Below are 21113 nucleotides of genomic sequence, written 5' to 3' on the forward strand. Positions count from 1 at the left end.
ACGGGCGCGAGCACAAACCCGCGATCGTCCACAGAAAATGGAAACGTTCTGTTTCTTAAAAAACCCCATGAGGCAGGTCTCGTGCCTGAAGTATCCCTCTTCCACGAGGTGCCACTCGTGGGTCGGGATCAGCCTGTCCTCCCTCCCTCCCTCCCACCCAGGGCGGCTCTCTGGGCAGCGCGGGGCTGAGGCGCTATTCCTTCCCGCCCAAGATGGCGGCAGCCCCGCCTCACCGGGCGGTGTCCCGGAGCCCGTCCCCCGGCGCGGGGTGTGTGACCGCGGCCGTGGGGGGAGCGGGGCAGGCGGCGGCCGGAGCGGGGTGTACCGGGTGAGCAGTGCCGTTTGGCTGCGTTCTTGGCGGCCGGGTTCGGCCCAGGTTCGGGGCCGGCTGGGGAGCGGGAGCGGAAACTTTCCTCGTGGAGTCCTTCTCCCGCCGGGGCTCCGGCCGCTTTCCCGCGGCCATGTTGGGAGCCGGGGGCTGCCTGGGGGGGGGGAAGGAGCTCCCCGGCGGGAGGCGGTGCTGGGCTCCGCTGTCCCGCCGCGGGGCTGGGGCAGCGCCGCGTCCCGCCGGCAGGGAGGGAGGCGGCGGGGCGGGAAGGACTTGGGGAAGGAAGCGGCGGCGGCGGGCGCTGGGTTGTCCCAGGGCACTGAGGGAGTTGCGGGGCCTCGGAAACGAGTTCGTCTTCGGGAAGGGGGAGAAACAACGGCGGCGGCCCGCAGCGTTACGTAAGTGCCCGAAACTCCTCGACTCGTGACTCCGCCGAGGCGCCGTGAGGCGGCGGGACGGGACGGACGGGCGGGTGGGCGGAGGGCGCTTCCTGCCCCGGCGGGCTGGCGGGCCGCGCTCCCCCGACCCTCCGCTCGCCCGGTGAAACTCCGTGTCGTTCTCGGAGCGAGTCGTCTGAAAAGTGTTGACGCTGTGGTGAAAAACCAGCGAAACCGCGAGTCGTGCGGTTGCGAGCATAAGGTGCTATTTTTTTTTTCTATGAAATTCGCGTTTTTTGAGGGGAATGTAATTGGTCTGCCAGAGATATGTATGGCTCATAAGCTGTTTTCTGAAAGTAGCTCGGGAAGAGACAGCCGCGTGTTTTTCCTCTCGCCTCATTAGCAATACTTATGTTCGTAGGCACCGATATTTATAAATGGCAAAACTGCTCTCATCACGGCAAGAAAGCGATGGGTGAGTCTGCTGAGCAGCACGTCCTGGCATCGGCTTTGTCCCTGCTAAGGGAAATAGCTGTAACTCGAGTTTTGACATGAAGCGTCAGTACAATAGTTGTTGATAACCAAAAGGACAGGTTGTTATATCCTTAACCAGAGATCAAGGATTGTCTTTTGCCTGAATTGATGTGAATGGTTACAGAAGCATCATTAAGCTCTAATTCAGGCTGTCCTCAAGCTGTGGTAGGAGTTACTGGAAGGGTTGATGCTTGTTTGAGAAACATTGTATCTGAAGCTTCGATGTGCCTAACAGCTTAAGGTCAGATGAGGTTAATACAGTAGGCAAAGTGACTAAAACCAGACCCACAACACAGGAATCTGTTTCAGAACTGAGACTGCAAATTCCTCTTTCTCTCCTGAAATAAGGAGAACTTAAATATTCAGATCTTAAGTTTTGATACTTGTGTACTGAATCATTTTAGAGATGCCTGTCTGAAAGAAGGGAAGTATTTAAAGACAGCAGTGTAATCGGTGCTGAGATCCTGCAGATTAATTGCTTTGTGTACAGTCATCAGCATGCAGAATGGAATCGGTTCTTTAGCTTAGAAGGCAGTGCTCTTGCTTTTAGTCTCTAATTTAAATACTGTTGACTAGTCCCAGTAGGTAATAGGAATCCCAGTATTGTTAAATGCCTTTTATATCAGCTCAGTTTCTTAAATAATACTTTCCCAAGAGTTTCAGTGCCACCACTTTTGTTGAAAAAACAGTGAAAGTGAAGTGTTGTGAGCCTGAGTCCCAAGTTCTTGCTTCTGAATGCAAATCGGCTGTGTGCCTTTTGGAGTGTCTGAGTTTTGCTCTACATAGAAGCCCACATAGAGGAAGTCCCTTAAATGCTGAATGAAAACTGATGTGTAGAAATTTTAAGCTGGAGAAGCTGATTCGGTTTCCTCGGTTGTCCTCTGTAGAAAGAGAGTAGCATCTTTCCACCTAGAAGCAAATTTTCATTAGATGCCATGATGAAACCATTCTTCAGCTAGAGCTCTGTTCTGTTTCCCTTAAATCAAGGGCTGAGCTTTAACTGTAGTAATTAGACATGTCCCCGGGGTGGCAGAGGGATCTATCCATAGTATCAGTTAGCCCTTTAGTCTACAAAAACTGCCATTGGCAAAATGTTTGCGATATTCAAAAGGTATGGTGGCTTTTAAGTTTCACTGTCGGAGTTAGTGGATGTGGGTGGGATAGTTTCAGAGCAGTAAAAAGATGGAACTGCAATTTCAGGTGAGGCATGATATGACAGAGCATTGCCAAAAGCCCCGTGAGAGCAATTACGGCAGAGTACAAACACTGGTTTCATACACTTACAGCATTTTTAGTGCCTTGTCTTCACCAAAGAGGGCTAGAGGTGTTTAAGTAAAAGCTTAGGGTCAAGGCATGGCACATAGATAAGGCAGAGTTGAAGTTTTTAGTAGCTGCAGATATGATTTTCTGAAAATGTCTGTTAGATAAAATGTTGTAAGTGGTGTCCAAGCAAACAAATGGCATGCCAGTTTTTATTCTTAAAGTGCACTTATTAATGGGTGATGTCCAATAAGTAAATCCCAATATTAACAGCTGATATGATTCTTAGAGGATGGTAGGTAAGGATTTTAAATTCTTGGTTTTGTATTAGGAAATGAAACCTTATTCTGTACAGCCTCAAATTGTAAAGGTACGTTTATGACTTATTTTAAGCTCTGTTAATATTCAAGCTTACTTTTCCATTTCATTTTTGTATTTTTTTTAAAGTTATAGGTCATGCTTGTATATGTATATTTTACTACTTTCATGAATTAATTCAGTAGTTGGATGAAAGTGTGGTAATGTGGAGATTGTTCCAGAAGAGAATACATACAGGCAAATACAGACTTCTGAAACAGAAACACGTATTTAAAACTTTCTCCCTAATGCAGCAAGTGTCAAGTTTGCTGTTGTAGGATAAGTTTTGTCTTCGTGATTCATTGGAGAACTTGTTTTTATAGTTGAGGGGGGTGAAAAACTATTCTATAGATAGGTGTGGTAGAATATGTTTACTAAAGATTATTTTATTGTTGTCACGAACTGTAAGATGTGATGACAGCTGTGTTAGTAAGTTGAGTCCTGCAAATTCAGGGCCACACGAGTAGTACTGTTGAAATAAATGAGTCTGTGCACATTAGAAGTGGCTTGAGAGTTGTAGGACAAAGATTCTCCTTTTATGAAAATAAATATTGTTGTGCAGAAGTGTTATTGAATAGAAGAGTACTGCATGTTTTTCAGCCTGTCATTTTAATGCTACACAGTCAAAAATGCACTCATGTTGACTTCAGTGGCATAAATAGGTAAGAGTACTGCTTCTTTGGACATAATAATGTTTTGATTTTTTTTTTTGGTTGGTTGGGTTTTTTAAGCTTATTAGTGATTGTAAATAATTTAAGGATTTAAAAAATGAAGTGGGAGTGACTTTCTATTTTTTCTCTTTGCATCGTTATATTTTATAGTAAAACAGTGTTAAGCATATTATGTATGTAATATAGCAGGATTTTGGCATTTTGTCAGACTGTAAAAGAAGAAAAAAATACCAGCTGAAAGTTAAGGATTTCAAATACAGGAGTGTTGTTGCTCCATCACCCTGCCCTCTGACCCCCAGTGTAATGGGGGTTGTAAGAAAGTGGCTGAATGTAGTAAGACGACATGCAAGCTTAGTTACTGTGTTGAGAGGCAATCTCTTGAGAAATTTTACTGATTCAAACAGACACGGGAGGGCTGCTAAATAGTGATATATATGATCTTTGTATCAGCAGCTTTAGCTTTCTTTAAAGGCTTCTTGTGCCTCCAGCATATCATCCAGAGGGAGGTAACCGTTTTGCTTTTAAGTACTTAGTATGCCTTCTGAAAGAGGAAAAGTTACAGCATGTTTTTTGACATTTGCATTTCTAAAGCGTACACATAATTTGCCAACCAAATTAACGGTGTACCATACACGCAGCCGTTCGGGTTGACAGTATCTTCTTTGTGCAGGTTAACTTCAGTGCAAACCTTTGTGCAGTTTTCCAGTTGTCCTCTAGATAGTCTGTACTCCAATTGCTTTCCATATAACTAAAATGAATCAAACACATTTGACAAGCAGTGAAAGGAAAAAGTGTCAGTGAATGCATTTCCCAGGAAGGCCACCACCTACAGTAAGCTGCTGTGATTAAGGGGTTCTTTCAGGAAATGACTCCTTGGTTTTACCTTTCTCCTTCTGTTTTAAATTTCTCCTGACATAGCTGTCAATACTTGGTAATGTAAAACTTCTGAGAGTGATTTTCAGTGTACTTCTGTTCTGAAAGCTGTGTGTGACAGTGATTATTTCCCCCTCCATCCCTCTCTCTGATCTAGGTTAACAGCATCGACGCAAGTGAACTGCCCTTTTAACACACAGGTTATGTTTAAAAAGCTGGTTACATTGAAGATTGACAAATTTTATTTATGGTATCATTGTTAAAGCTTTCCTTTTGGCTTTTATTAATAGCTGTCAGATGTCAGTTTTCTAGACCTTCACCATTCACCAGTGTGTCGCCAGGTAGCAGCATTTGACATAAAGGTCTTGTGTCCCTTGCTCAGAAAGAGAATTCAACCCTTGGCTTATTGGGTTATGTGTTTTTAAATAGTGCTGGTTAAATACATTTTAAACATTGCTGGGGATCAGCAGTGACAGGTCCATGATTGCAGCACTTCAGTGTTGTCAAGCTTCCTGAAAATCATGTGTGGTTTGATTCCAAGCCCTAAGCTGTGTTTCAGGTTCCTGCGCCCCTAGGTTCTCTTGATGCCAGCCCTGCACGTGGTTACTGGGGTGTGAGCCATTTTAGGTACCAATTTGGGCAACTTCTTTCAGCAGTTTTAAATATTTGGAAAAGGATTCCCTGCAACCAGTCATACTTGTCCTTAGTCTGTTCTTGCTGGTGAACTAGTGGTAGAAGTTACTTGGAACTATTTTTTTTAATAAGGGGTGAAGAATTTGAATGAGTTTGTAGGTCTGTATATTCTGTTTTTCCTACTATAATATTGAAAGTGTGCTCCAGCAGTGTTTTGTGTGATCCCGTTAGGTAGTGATCAACTTCCTGGCCCCCTGAAAGTATTTCTGCAGTATAATGTATTATTAGGGTTGCCTCTTAAAGTAGAAAGTTCTTAGCTTAGGTAGGTCAGGAGCAGGAGAAAGTTGAGGTGATGGCACCTGGTCAGAGAGGAAAAGGTTGAGTGTTGTTACTTGGCTTGTGTCTTGTTTAGTTTTGTGGAAATGCTTAAAATTACCGAGCTGGTAAAAGAAACCTCTTTATTGTGCAGCTTCTTTTCCTATAACAAGATTCAAAGAACATATGCGCATGAAAAAAAATTGATATAATAAAAATGAAATAGCAATGATGTGGTTATATTGCTGTGCTTGTAAATTGTGAGACTCCATGGGAAAACTTTGCTCTGGTTTAAAACATGGCTTGCTAAAAGAGAAAGTCCTTTTGTGTTGTAGTACTTTATAGAAAATTAATAGCTCTTGTCAGGCTCTGACTACTTGGTAACTCTCTCTAGTTTGGTCTTGCTGTAGATTATTACCTGTCGTTTAGTCCTTTTTAGAGTGTTAGTGAAGTCAGTAACTTCTCTCATAATGGTAATAAAAGCGAACTGAAGAAAAAAAAAAACAAACCAAGCTTTCTGTTTTAAGTTAACACTGTCTTGTTTAAGTACCTATGCATAATAAAAAGACATAAGCCAGTGAACAGGCTGGTGTGTCACAGGTTTGCCTTTGTGGGAAAAAAAAAAAAGGAAAAATAAATTCTGTTAACTTGAAGAAGCTCTTTGGAACGTGTAGCTGTTCTGGTAGCTCTCAGGTGCTAAAACAAGCAGGTGTTCTGAGATCCAGGAGGTTCTGTTTTTAATGTGTACTTGTGTCTTAGAGATGCATATAGAGATCTTTCTGTAAATGTTCTGTACTTGTCAGTTAAAGTTGTTGCAAGAAGCATGCTGAAAAATACAATTTATCTCAGTCACTGGAAACCAAATCCTTTTTTTTGCATTGACTGAGAGACGGTCTGGGTAGCCATTAGCAAGTTGCCTCCATGTGAGCTGTAATAATCCGTAACAACAACAAACCACACAGCCAATCTGGTTTTGGAAAATTGCTTGCAAGATGGATTTGGCAATACTTCTTGTAGAACAGCTGCATCTGAATCTGTTTTTTTCTATACTAATGATGCTGTGTCCCCTCCTCAAAAGAATTTAAATAGATCTTTTTCAAAATTTAAAATGTTGATGCAGTGGGTTCTCTGTGTTCTGCTGTGTTGACAAAGCTTAAGCAGGATCTAGCTTGCTCTGAAATTGGTCAGATCCTTTTGACTGATTTTTTTTTTTTTTTTTTTTTGTCCCTCACCCAACGTCCATTTAATGTTAAGTGTGTATATCTGTCAAGTAATTTGATAGCCCAGATGTCCAGAAGTGTGCCGCGGTGCTGCCGAAGTGGGCTATCTATCACCAGTTAAGCTGTCCCTTGAAAAGCAGTGTATTGGATAGGGGGAGCACACCCGGCGCCTGTCCCGGCAGTCTGGAAGGGAGGGGCAAGTAGCTGCTGCCAAACTGGAGAGTAAGTTTGCTGGGAGAGACTCTCCCAACAGCTAAACAGTTGGAGGAGGAAAACATTAAATTGTGAACAAAAATACGTTCCAGTGTTTGGTATTGCTGCCTGGTCAAGTGTTCTTTTAGGCACCGGCCCAGCAGATGGGGTTTGTGTCTCCTGGAGCTTCTTGAGGTGGAGCAGGATCCCAGGCTGCTGTCCTCTGCTCTTGACTCTTCAGGCACATTTGGAAGGTGTTGATCTGTTGTCTGTGTTTCTTCTGATGTCTGTTATCTACTCAGAACTGTGGAAAACTTGAGAAGGAACTTGAGCTTTTTTGGACTTCAGATCTGTGGAAATTGGTTTTGAAACTATATTCTGGTGTATGTCCCTAGTGCTTTGGTTAAGATGAAAGATGCAGTTTGCTAGTAACCAGAAGTTAAGCTAAACCACTGCTAGTGCTCCTAAATACATGCAAATGGCAAGTCAAAATACTAGGGTTTTTTCCCATGACAGCAAAGATTTGGTCTGCATACTGGGCTTTTTTAGTCAGTTGTTCGTTAATTAATTTTAAAGGGCACATGTGTGTTATGTAGTTTATTAATACATAATTTTTAGATATAAAAAATACCAGCCTTTTTACTTATCCCCATTTTAGTATGCTCAGAGCTGCAAGTATTTGCTATGCCTGTAGTTGTCTGGATCTTGCTTTCTGTGCTTTGAGAGATGACTGTGTCAAAGTTGAGCACTATGTGTGGTAGATCAGGCCTGCCTGTTCACCTCTACAGACCTCAAGCTTTCAGGGTTTTTGCCTGTGTGCTGTGGTTTGAGGTTTTCGTATATGTTTTTTTGTTTGGTTGCTTTTTTAATAATTCCCTTAGTTCTAGCCATTCCACATGCTAATGCTGGCAACCTCCTCTTTCACATTGTGAACAGTGTTAAGAATTTCCTCATCTAAATGTGGCGTCACCTGAGCTCCTGAAGTGCTGCTCAAAGCCGTGTAAGCCTGTGTAGGTGCTTGGGAAATGCTCACCCTATCGGCAGATGGGTAAGGACACAGAGAAGTTAGTTTAGATAGTTGCTCTTTGTGCTCCAACCCCTGACTACCAAGTGGGGGATGGACAATTATGTGTTTCTTCCCAGCAGCAGATCTGTCTCTTATCATGCCAGAAGACAAAAACAATACTGGCTACCATGGTTTATTGTAAATAGAAGCCTGACAGTGGTAATAAGCAACTGACTTCATTAAGAAGTTGGACCTCTTACAAGAATGTTCCTCCTGGATTTCTGCAGTGAGGTATCTTCTTCCCGAAGAGGCATTCAGGGATGACTTCCAGTGCAGCAAGGGACAGAAGCGAAATACAGCCCCTTCCAGCTGGTCTAGGAGTGCATTGAGGCCTCCTGATCATGTACTTCCCTGTGGTACAAACCCTTTAGTACTGCTTGCATTTCCATCTTTCATGTTTTCTGTTGCTGCAAGCAGGAGAAGATAGTGGGAGCAGCTTTGGACTCAGCAATTCTGGATTTCTGCGTCTCTTTGATGGGTGCCACATGTTTCTTGCTTGGAGCAGGGGTGCTGCCATTCCTGCACGTGGCCTTATGGCCAAGGTGATTGCTCTCATCCTTAATGCAGGGCAGGTTTAAAACAGGCCAAACGTGTCTGGTGGGACAGCCCTCTTCTGCATGCCTTTATTTTCTTTGTGTCTCCTCTATGATTACTTAGCATTATAACTCTTTGGGATGTGGGAGTTGGCCTTTCTGTTTGCAAGGAGGTTAAGTTGGCGTTCTATTTCCAGCTGAGGTTTATGGTGTTAAATACCAAACCCTGTGAGAAGCTAGTGTGCAGAACTTAGATGGTTTTGCCTGCATGCAGCAGCTCAGGGAGTGTGTTAACTATTCAGAAGAGTTGCCTGGATAGTAAAACAGCATTGCTCAGGTCTTGCTGTGCTAATACATATGCTGCTTACCAAAATAAATAATCTTTTGCTAAAAGTAGCTTTCTGTACCCAAATGAGCTGCTGAGTGGGTTGGGGAATATAAAGTCATACATATTGAAAGATTTACCTAGAAATGATCTCCATCCTGAAGATAGAATTGGCCTTTCTAGGCAATCCTAACTCAGGAATTCCAAGCTCATTTGGAAAATGACTATTGCAAACTTGAAGAGCAATGCACTTGCCATGCAGGTTTGATAATAAAGTGAGGGTTTTTGTTGTTGTTACACATTTAGAATAATTTACATTATATGATCAATTCTTACACAACTGGTCAACTAAAGTGAAAGAGCAGTAAGTTGGAAATCAGATTGTACAAAAATTAACTGTAATTTATAGAAAGAATTACTAAACTATAAGATGCCAGCCAGTTAAAACAAGAATTTCTACACTGTACTCTCAAGAAGAGTTTAGTGGGATTTGACTTGTGACAGTCATGTGCAGCAGTTAAAAACAAACCAGTTCATTATAGTTCATGTGAACTATCATATGGTTCATTATAGTAGTTATAGGTTTATGATGACATCCAACTAGACAAATGCATGGATTTTGCTTTCATGACGTAGTTGGACATGACTAGATGCTGGACTGAGAAATAATCTGAAGGTTTCTAAAGTTTTGTCAAGGCAGAGTATTCACAGGTTGCACGCTGTGAAGTAATGTGGTTGCTGTTAACATATTTCTGGCATGGCTTCTGTGGTCAATGCCACAACATTGGCCAACAGGTTGAGACAAATGAAGGGTTAAGGCTGCTGGGTCATACTGGATGTACCAGTGAGGGGGTGAGTTAGCTAATCTGTTTCCCCACACTGGAGCCATTGCTCCACAGGCCTGCACAATGCAGGAAGATGTGTCTTCATGGGGGGAAGAAAAAAAATGCATTAATGTAGAAAATCGTGAAAATTATGAGAATCATAAAATGAGACTTGGGAGTGGTCCACAGTAACACCCATTTTCCTGTGGGTTTCTTTATAGTGTTTCTTTAGAGTGTTCAGATCTTTCCATCTGTAATCTGAAGCAGCCTTGGTGTTGCCATCATCTTTTCTGGTTTCTTACCTTGCAGCTTTTTTTGACTTTATTAAATGCCATTACTTATTAAGGGTTTGGAAAATGATTTGAAGATTGAACAGCTTACATTTCTGTAAGAAAAAGGTTGTCTGGGTTTTTTTTTTTTGTCTGTAAATCAAGTCAAAGTTTCTGTCCCACTATCAGTATCTTTCTGAACGCTGCAGCCATTAACCAGGTTAGTCAGAAGTGATTATCTGGATAAAGATTTTGCTGAAGTTCAGAGGGATCTTATAGCCTCATTTCCTGCTATCTCTACCTTGATACAGTCTCTGTAATATCAATGCTCTTCTTTCTTTTCAGTATTGCGATGAAGCTTTTTGTTGTACTTGATAAATCTTTGGTATATTATCAGGGTTATCCTATATATCCTTACCAGCTGGTTATGATAGCAATAGAAAGACAGTTTGTTAAATACAACAATTTGGGGAATACTTCTTTGAAGAGAATCATTGAGAGAACTGCTTGTTAGAAGGCAGCATTTCTCTTTAAGTGACAGTTGTTGTCTTATGTTTTAAATAGCATCCAACTAGCTCTAGCACAGGACAGGCATGTACTTGTTTCTGTTGTGTCAGCTTTTAGCAGTGATAAAGACCTTTAGAAAACACTTGTCATACCCATATCTCGTATCAATATAATATTTTTGTGGGTGAAATTTCTTTTTGTGGGTAGTAACTTTATGCTTAAATTGGTCTTTTTACTATTTAATAAAAAGCAAATGGTAAATAATCCAAATATATAACTAATACTAAAAAAGCTATCAGTTAATTGTTACAGACGTATTTAAGTAACTGTAGACAATTGAATGAAATACTAATGGATTAAAACATGGATTGATGGATACTTAGCACTTAATTTTTCTCAGTATTTTATTTTACATGCTGAATGATAGAAATAAAGTTTAATTAAATGCCTCTTGCAGGTATTTCTATACTATGTTTAATCCAGCTGTTATTGGCATTACCTGTCAAGGACCATAAAAATGGCTTGTGCATGAATTCTTAGATTCTCATTACAGCTGATGAGATCTAAGTCCATAGAAAGTGTAATTTTGCCAACCAGGATGAGCGATGGTATCATCCTTCTCTGGATTTACTGAAGGATGCAGGGTAGGAGGTGTAACTAGTGAGGCCAAAGTAAGATTTAAAACATGCTCATTTGTCTTCTCACTTGTATCAGATCTGCTGTGCATGTTTTTAGTTCAGCAATTTTCCACACAAACTATTTTCAAAGCATGGATAAGTTTCCTTAAATAGGTTGCACTTCAGAAATTTACACTTGTGTTTTACTCGGCAGTGGTGTAAAATGTCAAATGTTTCTCTTAAGAGCAATATATGTAATATTCATAGAGATTAGCATACTGTATTACACTACTGAGATGCCTTTATAGCTGGAAGCTTGTCCACAAAAAGTAGTGATGTTACTGTTTCAGACAGAGCTTTATGAGAACCCTATGTATGAGGGTTCTGGGTAACTTCAGTGTTGGTGTTTATGCAACTGTAACTCAAATTAGCGTGTCTTCCTTGCATAGGCAAAGTGCAAGAGGAAGACTGTATGAGTCTGATGTGATAATATATAACAATTATTTGAAACCTGCTGCTAAAAAACTCCCATGTAACTAAATGCCTGATTCTGCCTGATGAACTCTTTTTAGGGAGAGTGTGATATTTTCCTCTGTAGATCCAAATAATGATTCATCTTACAAACCAGTCATTTAATGCGCTTGAGATATCTCGTCTGCAGATAGTTCTTGTCTGTCTTTGGTTTACAATTTACTTGTTTCTGTCTTGCTCATTTTTTTTTTTTTTATCTTCTATACCTTTCATATGTTTAATTTGTGTGGTTTAAGTATAAGGAAGCAAAGTGAATTTCTGTTCAAATTTTCCGTTTTATTCAGAGCCTTCAAGTTGTGGAGTCAAACATGATAAAACCTTTAAATTTTTGCCTGCTATTAAGTGACTAACTAGAAACTTTTATGAAGTATGTATGTTACCTTTAGGTACCAACGAAAGTTGGTTAATTTGAATGTATGTGGTGTAACATAGTTGCTGACATTGTATGTGCTGGTGTGAGAACAGGGGCTCTCTGTGAGACCTGGATAATTATTTAGAAGTTTATTGGGTGGCAAGGTATAATGTGCTTTGATTTAGATCTGCTGTTTCTATCTTTTTTGTCTTTATTCCTTTTGTACTCCTCCATTTCTGACTCTTTTCTATTCTCTACATTTGCTTCAGTGTACCCATATCTAGATTCATCCATTCTGATGGTGTGGTCAGATTCTGTGTTTAGTGACACTTTTTTATTGGACTTGGGTTATTGAATCTGGCTTTGAAACATTCAGGATCTGCTGCAGCTTTAGGACTGGATGGGCCAGTTCTGTGATTAGTTCTGAGCTCTTGTGCTTTTTGTGGCAGCTTAGATATGCCTTTTTTTTCTTTAAAGCTGTCACCTTAACTATGAATATTCATAGTAATGGATAAGCTGCCCGCATCCTGATACCATGGCTCTGAGAAATACAGACTGCCTGGTTTGTATTGATGCAATATGTTAAATGTAGTTGTTAACAGCCTAATAGTTAATTGTAAAGATGCTGATAGATGAACTGACAATTACAACAAGGCTGGTAATATTTTTCTCCCTTGAAGGAATGTTGAAGAAAAATAATGGTCAAAATTAGATGCTTATTAATTAACATTTGTTAGCAGGGACTGTACACTGGATTTGATTTGTTCTTGCCCAACCCAGAAGTAATGGAACACTGCCAGTTCTGCTGTCTTGCTGAAGAAACTTGGGAATTTGGGTTGTGTCCCTCTCCTGCACACCCTTTGTGCCTGTCCTGCAGCCTGAAGAGAGTGCTGGTTGAGTTGGTAGTATGCGCTGAGCTGGGGCGAGGAAATGTTTTTGTGCTGAGCTGTATGCAGTCTGCATCACTGTGCTCTAACAGCTTTTTATCTCATTTCTCCCTTCCAGCACCTTTGTTATTTATGGTTCTGCTGTATGGTGCTAATGCTAACTGCTACAGTGCTAATGTGGTAGTAGAAAAGTTTTCTGTCAGTATTGAATTGGGTGTAACTATGTCAGTCAGGGTTGCATTCCTTTTTGTTGACTCCTTACGTCTGTCCTCAGTTGCAGCAATTCTGTGCAGTTCAGTCTGGCCACTATCACAAGCAGAGCTAGCATATAAAATAAACATTCTCCTGTTTTAAATAAGACCTGTAGAAGCATTGAGTCCTGGGAGATCACTGGTTTGGTCTCCAGGATTCAGTTGCAGAAAGAAACAATTATGTGGAAGGTGACTTGTCAGTGCACAGCAACCCTTATTTTCCTGCTACAGTAGTTTGGAATGTTAATAACTGTAGTAAATGTGTGACCTCCTCAACATGGATTGTCTTTTACTTTAGTGGATAACTTGTTAGTTCTTCAAAAATTTCAGTGATATCTATGTTTGATCACATTGGAGATGGTTGTTCTCACCAACAGGATACACGTGTAAAACTGGACTGGAGTAAGGGAGCAAGAAGATCTTGGTATCTTGATAACAGAATTGTTACTTCTCTAGAAGCTTCTTGGGAATAAAAATGGAAATAACTTAAGTGTCAAAGACAGTTCTGTATATTGTAGAAGAGTTGGGGCTTTCTGTGTCATGAAATACTTTATCACCTTTAAATAGCATATTATGCCATGGAAATGAACACATTTGCCCAGCATTTTCATCATGAAAGGTACTTACTAAGATCGTGTGTGTGAGAGGGACAAAGTGAAGGTATTGAAGCGTTTTGAGAGTTGAGATTTATTTATTTGGAAAGCTGCTAAACCCTGCTTATGATGTAGCTCTATGTAGCTACTTTTCTTACAAAGTGATCTGTTTGTGTTCTTTTGGTTTGTTTTGGGGGGGGTTTGTAATGTTTTGACTAGCAGCTAGTACTGTGCTGCCCTCTGGACGCAGCAAATGAATCTGATGTCTTTGAGGACCATCAGTCCATCACAAATGGAGTCCCCATTGCATAAGGGCCTCAGGACTTTTAGGAGTTTGTGTGCCACAAGTGTGAAATCAGTCAAATATGATAAAGTTTAATAATACGTTTGAGGTTTTTGATTTCACAGCATCCACAAACTGAGACTACGTATAAGATACTTTCCCCTTAAGTGGAGCTGTCTAATCTTTTATTTCGAAGCCCATAGTTCTGAATTATTCCTCACTTGCTTGGGAAGGGTTTGGGCATGTTTTCAGCAATGTGCCATCATTCAGGAGTTGCTTTGTTTGATCAGGTTTTGAGATCCTGCATCTTCAGGGCAGTAATCCAGTATCTGCTTCTTATGGTGGCCAATGGCAGAAACTTCAGAAGAAAGTTTAGCTGGAAGAGAGGAGGATGTTGCCACCCAGTTTCGGGGTATGATGATCTGCTATCTCTTACAATAGGTCTGAATATGCTTTAAAACAAGATTGTAAGTTTTAAAGACTAGGTATTGATAACTTTGCTTTTGGACTGTGACATCTTGGGGTTAAAAGTTCCTTTGCATATCTGGACAATATTTTAATTTAAATCTCCTTGGTCAGTGTGCTCATGAGAGGAAGAGGTGCACTTCTTGTAACTTTAGCTCCTGTGAGTTAGGGATGTCTTCTCTTGTATTTCTAGTCTATTTTTGTCATGTTCCATGATTACTTGTAATCAGGATGTATTTTGGGTAGTTTCCTACTTACTTCCTTTCTCAGAAAAGGCAAGTGAAGGTGTATGTGCATTAGTATGCATAAGATTTCAGATGGAGTTTTAATTTTTAGTTCTTTAAAAACTCATGAGGAAAATATCTGAATGCTTATTCTAAAAAGTCTAATCTGTTACTGTGGAAAAACACAATTAATGCCTTGGAAAGCTGGAATTGGCATCAGCAGTCTCTGGCATTTACAGCCTTGAGGCTGGCAGGTGAGAATGTTACCCATTATAGAAAAAAGTTTCAATCTAGAGAAGATGTGATTTATCTTGTCTTTCTTAATAGTCCTTAACTTTCCCAGGATTCTTGCTTAAGGTCCAGTTAGTGATTATTTTCACAAGAAGCTCAAAATACAGTCTTCAGCACAAGTTCTGGAGTCATGTGTCTTGGTTTCAAGCCATGATGATTATTAAACAATCCTGGTTAGAGTTGTTTTCCCTTAGATTGTCCTAGAGAACAGTTAATTAAAACCTTTAGCTTTTTCTCTCCTTGTTTTCATCTCCCAGTGACTTGTATTTTGAAAGCTTTTGCAGTGGCCTTGAACTGAGTTTGCAGTTTATTGGCAGGGAGTGCAGAGTAGCTGAATTGGAGCTGTGGAGCAGTGACTGCTTCCTACAGGTGGCTGTGACTTCACACCAAGAACTTGCTTCACTGAAACCCATCAGTATGGTTATGTTTGTGGGAGTGGGGTAGGAGTACTGTTCCCCCCTGTGGAATACCAAAGGCATTTACTGTGATGTAATTTGTAGATAATTTGTATAAAAGTGTAAGTTCATAATTAGTGTGTATTGATTTGTACCTGCAGAAAAGTGTATTTTCTGGGCTGTCCCCTTTGCTTTCTGATGTCCTTTCCCACTTCACAGGGAACATGGGATTACTAAGTAACTCTAGACTGAGCCTGTGACTGAGACCTTGCTTTGTAAGTTTGAAGGGCTGTTGGTTCAGTTATGATGCTTGCAAAGGCTGGTTTTTTTCTCATATATTGTTAGATGGGAATGGTTATTTGGCAGTTAATGGCAATTAAGCGTCGTTCCAGATCCTGGACTTCCGCAGTCAGGCACCTGAATTTGATTTTGGAGCCTAGGACAACAGCAAGTACACGTAAAAAAGCTCCTAGTTTATTTTCCATTCCCTTCTTACTACTTTTTACTTGGCAGTTTCTGTTTTGTCTTCACTGTCTGCAGATCAAAGTAGTTGTGGATTTGGTGGCTTTGTAATTCTCCTAACCATAAAACTAGTTAACACAATATTCATGTATTGTAACTAATGCTGTGAGGCATGTAAAGAAAATTCAAAAACTGTGCTGATAAATAACTTCTAGATATTCTTCTGTCTTGAGTGTCAGACTTTGATACAAGATAATGTGTGCAGAGCTTAAAAAAAGTAGTTATATCTGTGCAAGCTCACTTGTCAAACTACTTTAGTGTGAAACTAATTACACTTTCAAAGCAGTAACTTACAATAATAATACTTAACATTATGGGCATGTGGATTTGTGTAATCACAGGTAACATACTTATTTAGATGAGGCCTGATGAGGGGTTTCATCCCTATTTTGTAAGGAAGTATCTGTGCTTTGATTCATAGGAGGAAGATTGCCTGGATCAGGTTATGGCAGAGCAGTGGAGTCTGAGCAGCATCAAGTCTGAGCCTTGTTTCAGCCCAGTTTCCTCTTAGTTGTAGGCTAGTGCTGTATTGATGGCAGGCAGTGTAGATTCAAGTAGGTAATGTAGAGGACTTCCCAACCTGGGATCATGTCACGAAGCACTGGAGTATTTGCTGCTCTGCTCTTCTTCACTGTTCACAGCTGTGGCTGTAGCAAAGGGTGTTGTGAGCATCAGCCCTGTGGGAGGCATGGGGGAGCGTCTTCTATGTGCTGAGGAAAAGTCTGTCCATAGTGCTTGCCTCTGCCAGATATCTCGCTGCTGCATCAAGCACAACAGTTCAGGTGCATGGCTGTACTCATGAGAGGTTTGAGGGGAGCAGATCTGGGTTGGACTGGCAAGATTTTCCTTTGCCAGACTTCTTCCTGGGAAACTCTAGGGCAAAAGAGGCTAAAGAGTGGTTTGCCAAGGTATGAATCACTATAGTGACTTCCTAATTTTAGTTCCCTGTTGGGTGTCTTAGGTATCTCACAAGAAAAAAAAAAAATCATATTTTCTTCTTGGGGAACAAGGTGGGTTTTCAGTCTGTAATTGGAGCATACAGTTCATCAGCACTTCCTGAAATATAAAGTTGTTGTTTTTAAAATTTGAGCTGGTGCAGGTTACTTAGTCTTTCTCAGGAACAATTTGTGAGCTGTGTGGCTTGTCCTCTGTGCAGGACTGCCAGTGTAGGCCGCCTCAGTGTGATGGATGCAGATGTGGTTTGTGTAGGTGTGGAGGGAGGGACCGTGGGACTCCTGCAAAAAGAAGGCAGCAGCAAGCAGGTGATGAGCCACCAGCCATGACTCACTCCCTGTTCCTGGCTCAAGAGTGTGCCATGAAAGCAGACGTAGTGGGGGGTGCAAGCTGTGGCCTGTACAAAATGTTTCCAGCAGGCAGGTTCATGGTTTTGGCCCATGATTTGAGGTTTACATACGGGGAAAAAAAAGTAATAGTGAACTAGCTCGTGAAGTCTGGTTTCCTATGTGAACGTCAATTATATAATTTGTTTGTTGTGTTAAAACTAGTGTGTGTTCCAGGTTGCTAAGTTAAGTTGATGTTTTTGCAGCATTAGAACTTGAAATGATGAATGATACTTTCTGTTGCTATCTGGAGTAGGTGCAGGAGGATATACAGAGAAATATGAGTATTAAACCAGGATGCAGTAGCTTTACTAGAGAGGAACTAGTTTGCTGCTGGAGGCTCTCAAAAGCAGTGCTGTAGGTGCTGTCTGTGTGATAAAGATAGCTGTCAGCTGCATAGAACATTTTTGCTTTTGGAAAAAAGACTAATCTGTTGCTAAAAATTCTTAGGTGTTAATACTTGATTTAAATCTAGCCCAAGTCAATGCCTCTCAGCCAGCAGGTCCTGTTAGATATTTTAAGAAATGCGGGGTTGGTACCTTCCTTGGGGAAGGCTGCTTGCTTGCTTGTTGAATCAGTCCTGTTCTAGTAACAAACTTTTTTTTCTTATTTTAGGATACTTGTGAAAGATGGTGGATCGCTTGGCAAACAGTGAGGCAAATACTAGAAGAATAAGTATAGTGGAAAACTGCTTTGGAGCAGCTGGTCAACCCCTGACTATTCCTGGCCGTGTTCTGATTGGAGAGGGAGTACTAACAAAACTTTGTAGGAAGAAGCCCAAAGCAAGGCAGTTCTTCCTATTCAATGACATTCTTGTTTATGGTAACATTGTCATCCAGAAGAAGAAATACAATAAACAGCACATAATCCCACTGGAAAACGTCACTATTGATTCCATCCAGGATGAGGGAGACTTACGGAATGGGTGGCTTATCAAGACACCAACAAAGTCTTTTGCGGTTTATGCTGCCACTGCTACAGAGAAGTCGGAGTGGATGAACCACATAAATAAGTGTGTTTCTGATTTGCTTTCCAAAAGTGGGAAGACTCCTAGCAATGAACACGCAGCTGTGTGGGTACCGGACTCGGAAGCCACTGTGTGCATGCGCTGTCAGAAAGCCAAGTTTACACCCGTCAACCGCCGTCACCACTGTCGCAAGTGCGGCTTTGTTGTGTGCGGGCCTTGCTCGGAAAAGAGGTTTCTGCTCCCGAGCCAGTCTTCCAAGCCAGTGAGAATCTGCGACTTCTGCTATGATCTTCTTTCTACCGGGGAGATGACTGCTTGTCAGTCCTCTAGGTCAGACTCCTACAGCCAGTCACCTAAGTCATCTTTAAATGATGTATCTGATGATGATGATGATGAAGACAGTAGCGATTAAGGACCAAATGTTTTTCCGTGTGTTGCAAGCTGTGTTTTAAACCATATGGAGCTGCTTTTGGGGAAGTCTGTAGTGAGGTTCCTCAGAAAAATCCTGTTCTAGCCATGAAATACGCCTGAATATCTTCAACTGCGATGTGCCTCAATCTATGAATTCTGTAGACAGTAGTTGTTTTTTTTTCTTCTCTGCAGGGATAGACTGGTGCAAATGTTATCAGAATGTTTTCCAACTTCATTTACTTGAGTTGTGTCTAGGTTAGACTTTTGTGGAAGATTGGAGAATGAAATGTACTTCCTTAATTTAACAACCCATACTTTCTAATGTTTCATATTGATATGTTGTGTGGGGTTATTTTGGATCTAGGGTGGAAAACTGTGAGCATGCATGGGATGGTGATGTTTTTGTTAATCCTGTAGACTATCTTATTTTTCTAGCCATGGTATATAATACGTTGCAAGGTCATCTAATGTACAAACCTAAATGTCACAAAACTTGGAAACTCTTGTTTTGCTGTAACTTATGACTTCCTATGCCAAGCAGTGCCTTGTACCAATTGTGCTGATTCAGGAACAAAAAAACCTGTTTTATATCTGTATTTGCCTACATGCTGGTATCTGAGAGATTGTTGGTGCTATTGAAAATAACTGCTGTGTTCAAAGTGGAGCTTTTACAAGGTCATAACTGCACCCTGTGGTGGGTGATGGAGACCCAAATGGCACATCCTCACCTGTGCGGGCAGATCCAAAGACTCTGCAGATTCCCACAGGCTTCAGCAGGGTTCTCCTTGCAGAAGCTCTGTTGTGGGTTGGGATCTTGAGATGAGAAGCTTAGGGAGATTCTTCATGGGGATTTATATACACGCTTTCCAGAACAGTTTCTAAGTTTCAAATTTGGCAAGTACATACTGAAATTTTAGTTGGGTGATACAGCATTTGGGTGGGCTAGCCTATATATTTTGGAAATAATTCCCAAAAATGTCACAGATTTTTTTTCTTAAAACACTGGTGAGAGTATTGGGTTTTTTCTTCCCCCCAGGAGTTTTATTGGCTTGTTTAAAGATAAACTCATATTTTGAACAAGAAGCCTGTAAGTATCCTTATAAAACTGGCTTTCCTTTTTACACAGCTGACCTCAGGATAAATGTGAGATGCAAGTTATTTCATTCTAGATGTATACCCAGGACCAAGAAAGATGTATTTAAGGACTATCATGAAATCTTCAGTGCAGAAAATGTCTCTATCATAGTGTTCATTTTAATTTCTTGAATACGGAAGTGTCATGTTCCCATATAAATGCAAAAGTTACACTTGCAAAGACATGTTAAACCCCCAAATATATGTTTCTGTATTTTTATAATGATAACCTCAATTTTGAAGCAGAAAAACCTCTTTGAAATAGTTGTATGAATATAGTAGCAACTGACTTTATACGAAAAATGTTAAACTTTTGTATCTCTAAATGACAATTTCTGCACTGTTTGCCTTGGTTGGCAGTAATTGGGTTAAATATTTATTGAATAAAAAATCAATGCTGCATGTTGCACTAGTCTCCCATTCTGTACGCTGAAAGTATCAGTCATATTTTTTAATAAAAATTAGCAGAGTACTTCAGAGCTGTATCCCTCCATGAGATTTCTGGTAGCTAAAGATGCACTTAGCATCTATAGAGAGGCACTCTACATTCAAACTTTGCAAGACGTTGCTTCAGGTGAAAATTGCGTCAGTATTTTTAGCTTAGACAATTTCTAAAAATAAGGCTTCCTTTAGAAGCACTGAGGAGTATTTATTCTGTTTGGAAATAAATACACAAAGGGAAAAACACTTTCTGACGCAGACTTGGGACCAGGAAGATTGTGTAGAATTGCCAGATTGTATATACTAAAAGACTAGCTGAGATAAGTAGTTGCATATACTTTTTCCTTGAAAGATGAGGGAGTGGTGACCTGCAGCAGGGAAAATGGGCTGTTCTGAGAAGGCACTTTGAGCTAATAGTGCTTACTTTTTGTACCTCTTGGTATTTCTATTTCAGGAGTGGAGGGTTGCTAGCTTCAGTTGTTCTATAGAATCAAAGTACAAACCTCCCTTGTACATACCTTCTAATGACTAACAATCGTTTTCTTCCTCATGCAATTGTTTCCTCTTTCTTAAGTTGTCAAATATTAACTTGTCTTATTAAAGAGTCCATCTCTTTGTGTACTTTCCCCCTGGTTTCTGTATGTTTTGCTTTTCAGCACCTTTTGGTGGTGGGAAAAGGGCTGCTGAGAGTTAGATCACATCCTGTATTTTGAGAATGTACTTGTACCTACTTCATGTATCTTTTTATCTGTGAATGAAACTTGCACTATGCTGCACTGACCCTTGAAGCTGTAACCAAACCAATGCGTGCATGTGGAATTTTTCATCTGAAATTGTTGTATATGGTCCAAGCTTTTTTTAAAAAGCATTTTAAAAAGTGTTTTATGGAAATATTCCTATTCCTCAGTGATATTTGTTTAAAACTTTACAAAATGGTCTGAGCATTGACTTCTCTTGTAGTTAAAGCTTTCTGAAAGGGCTCATTTCATACTTTGTAATCTTGTTCTGTCAAATTATTTTATTTACAAATACATGGTATAGCTTCAAGCCTGTGTTTAATTTTCTTTAACTGTGGGCCTTCAAAGGTGAGAAAAGCCAGGGCAGCTGGTTTTTATATTGACAAGT

General features: G+C 40.6%; 1 protein-coding gene across 4 annotated transcripts; it reads left to right on the forward strand.

Moving 5' to 3' along the window:
* The first annotated feature begins 226 nt into the window (after nt 1–226).
* Nucleotides 227–21035, forward strand: PLEKHF2 (pleckstrin homology and FYVE domain containing 2). 4 transcript variants are annotated; one of them, XM_039549387.1, is made up of 2 exons: nt 227–328; nt 17651–21035. In XM_039549387.1, the coding sequence occupies exon 2, from the start codon at nt 17665–17667 to the stop codon at nt 18412–18414; it is 750 nt and encodes a 249-aa protein (XP_039405321.1). In that variant the 5' UTR covers nt 227–328; nt 17651–17664; the 3' UTR covers nt 18415–21035. The 4 variants fall into 4 exon arrangements, with proteins under 4 accessions (XP_039405321.1, XP_039405320.1, XP_010403257.1 ...); XM_039549386.1 differs by lacking the exon at nt 227–328 and adding an exon at nt 581–726; XM_010404955.4 differs by lacking the exon at nt 227–328 and adding an exon at nt 808–967.
* Nucleotides 21036–21113: the final 78 nt, after the last annotated feature.

This window comes from Corvus cornix, chromosome 2, assembly GCF_000738735.6.
Source record: "Corvus cornix cornix isolate S_Up_H32 chromosome 2, ASM73873v5, whole genome shotgun sequence".
In the NCBI taxonomy this organism is placed as follows: Eukaryota; Metazoa; Chordata; class Aves; order Passeriformes; family Corvidae; genus Corvus; species Corvus cornix.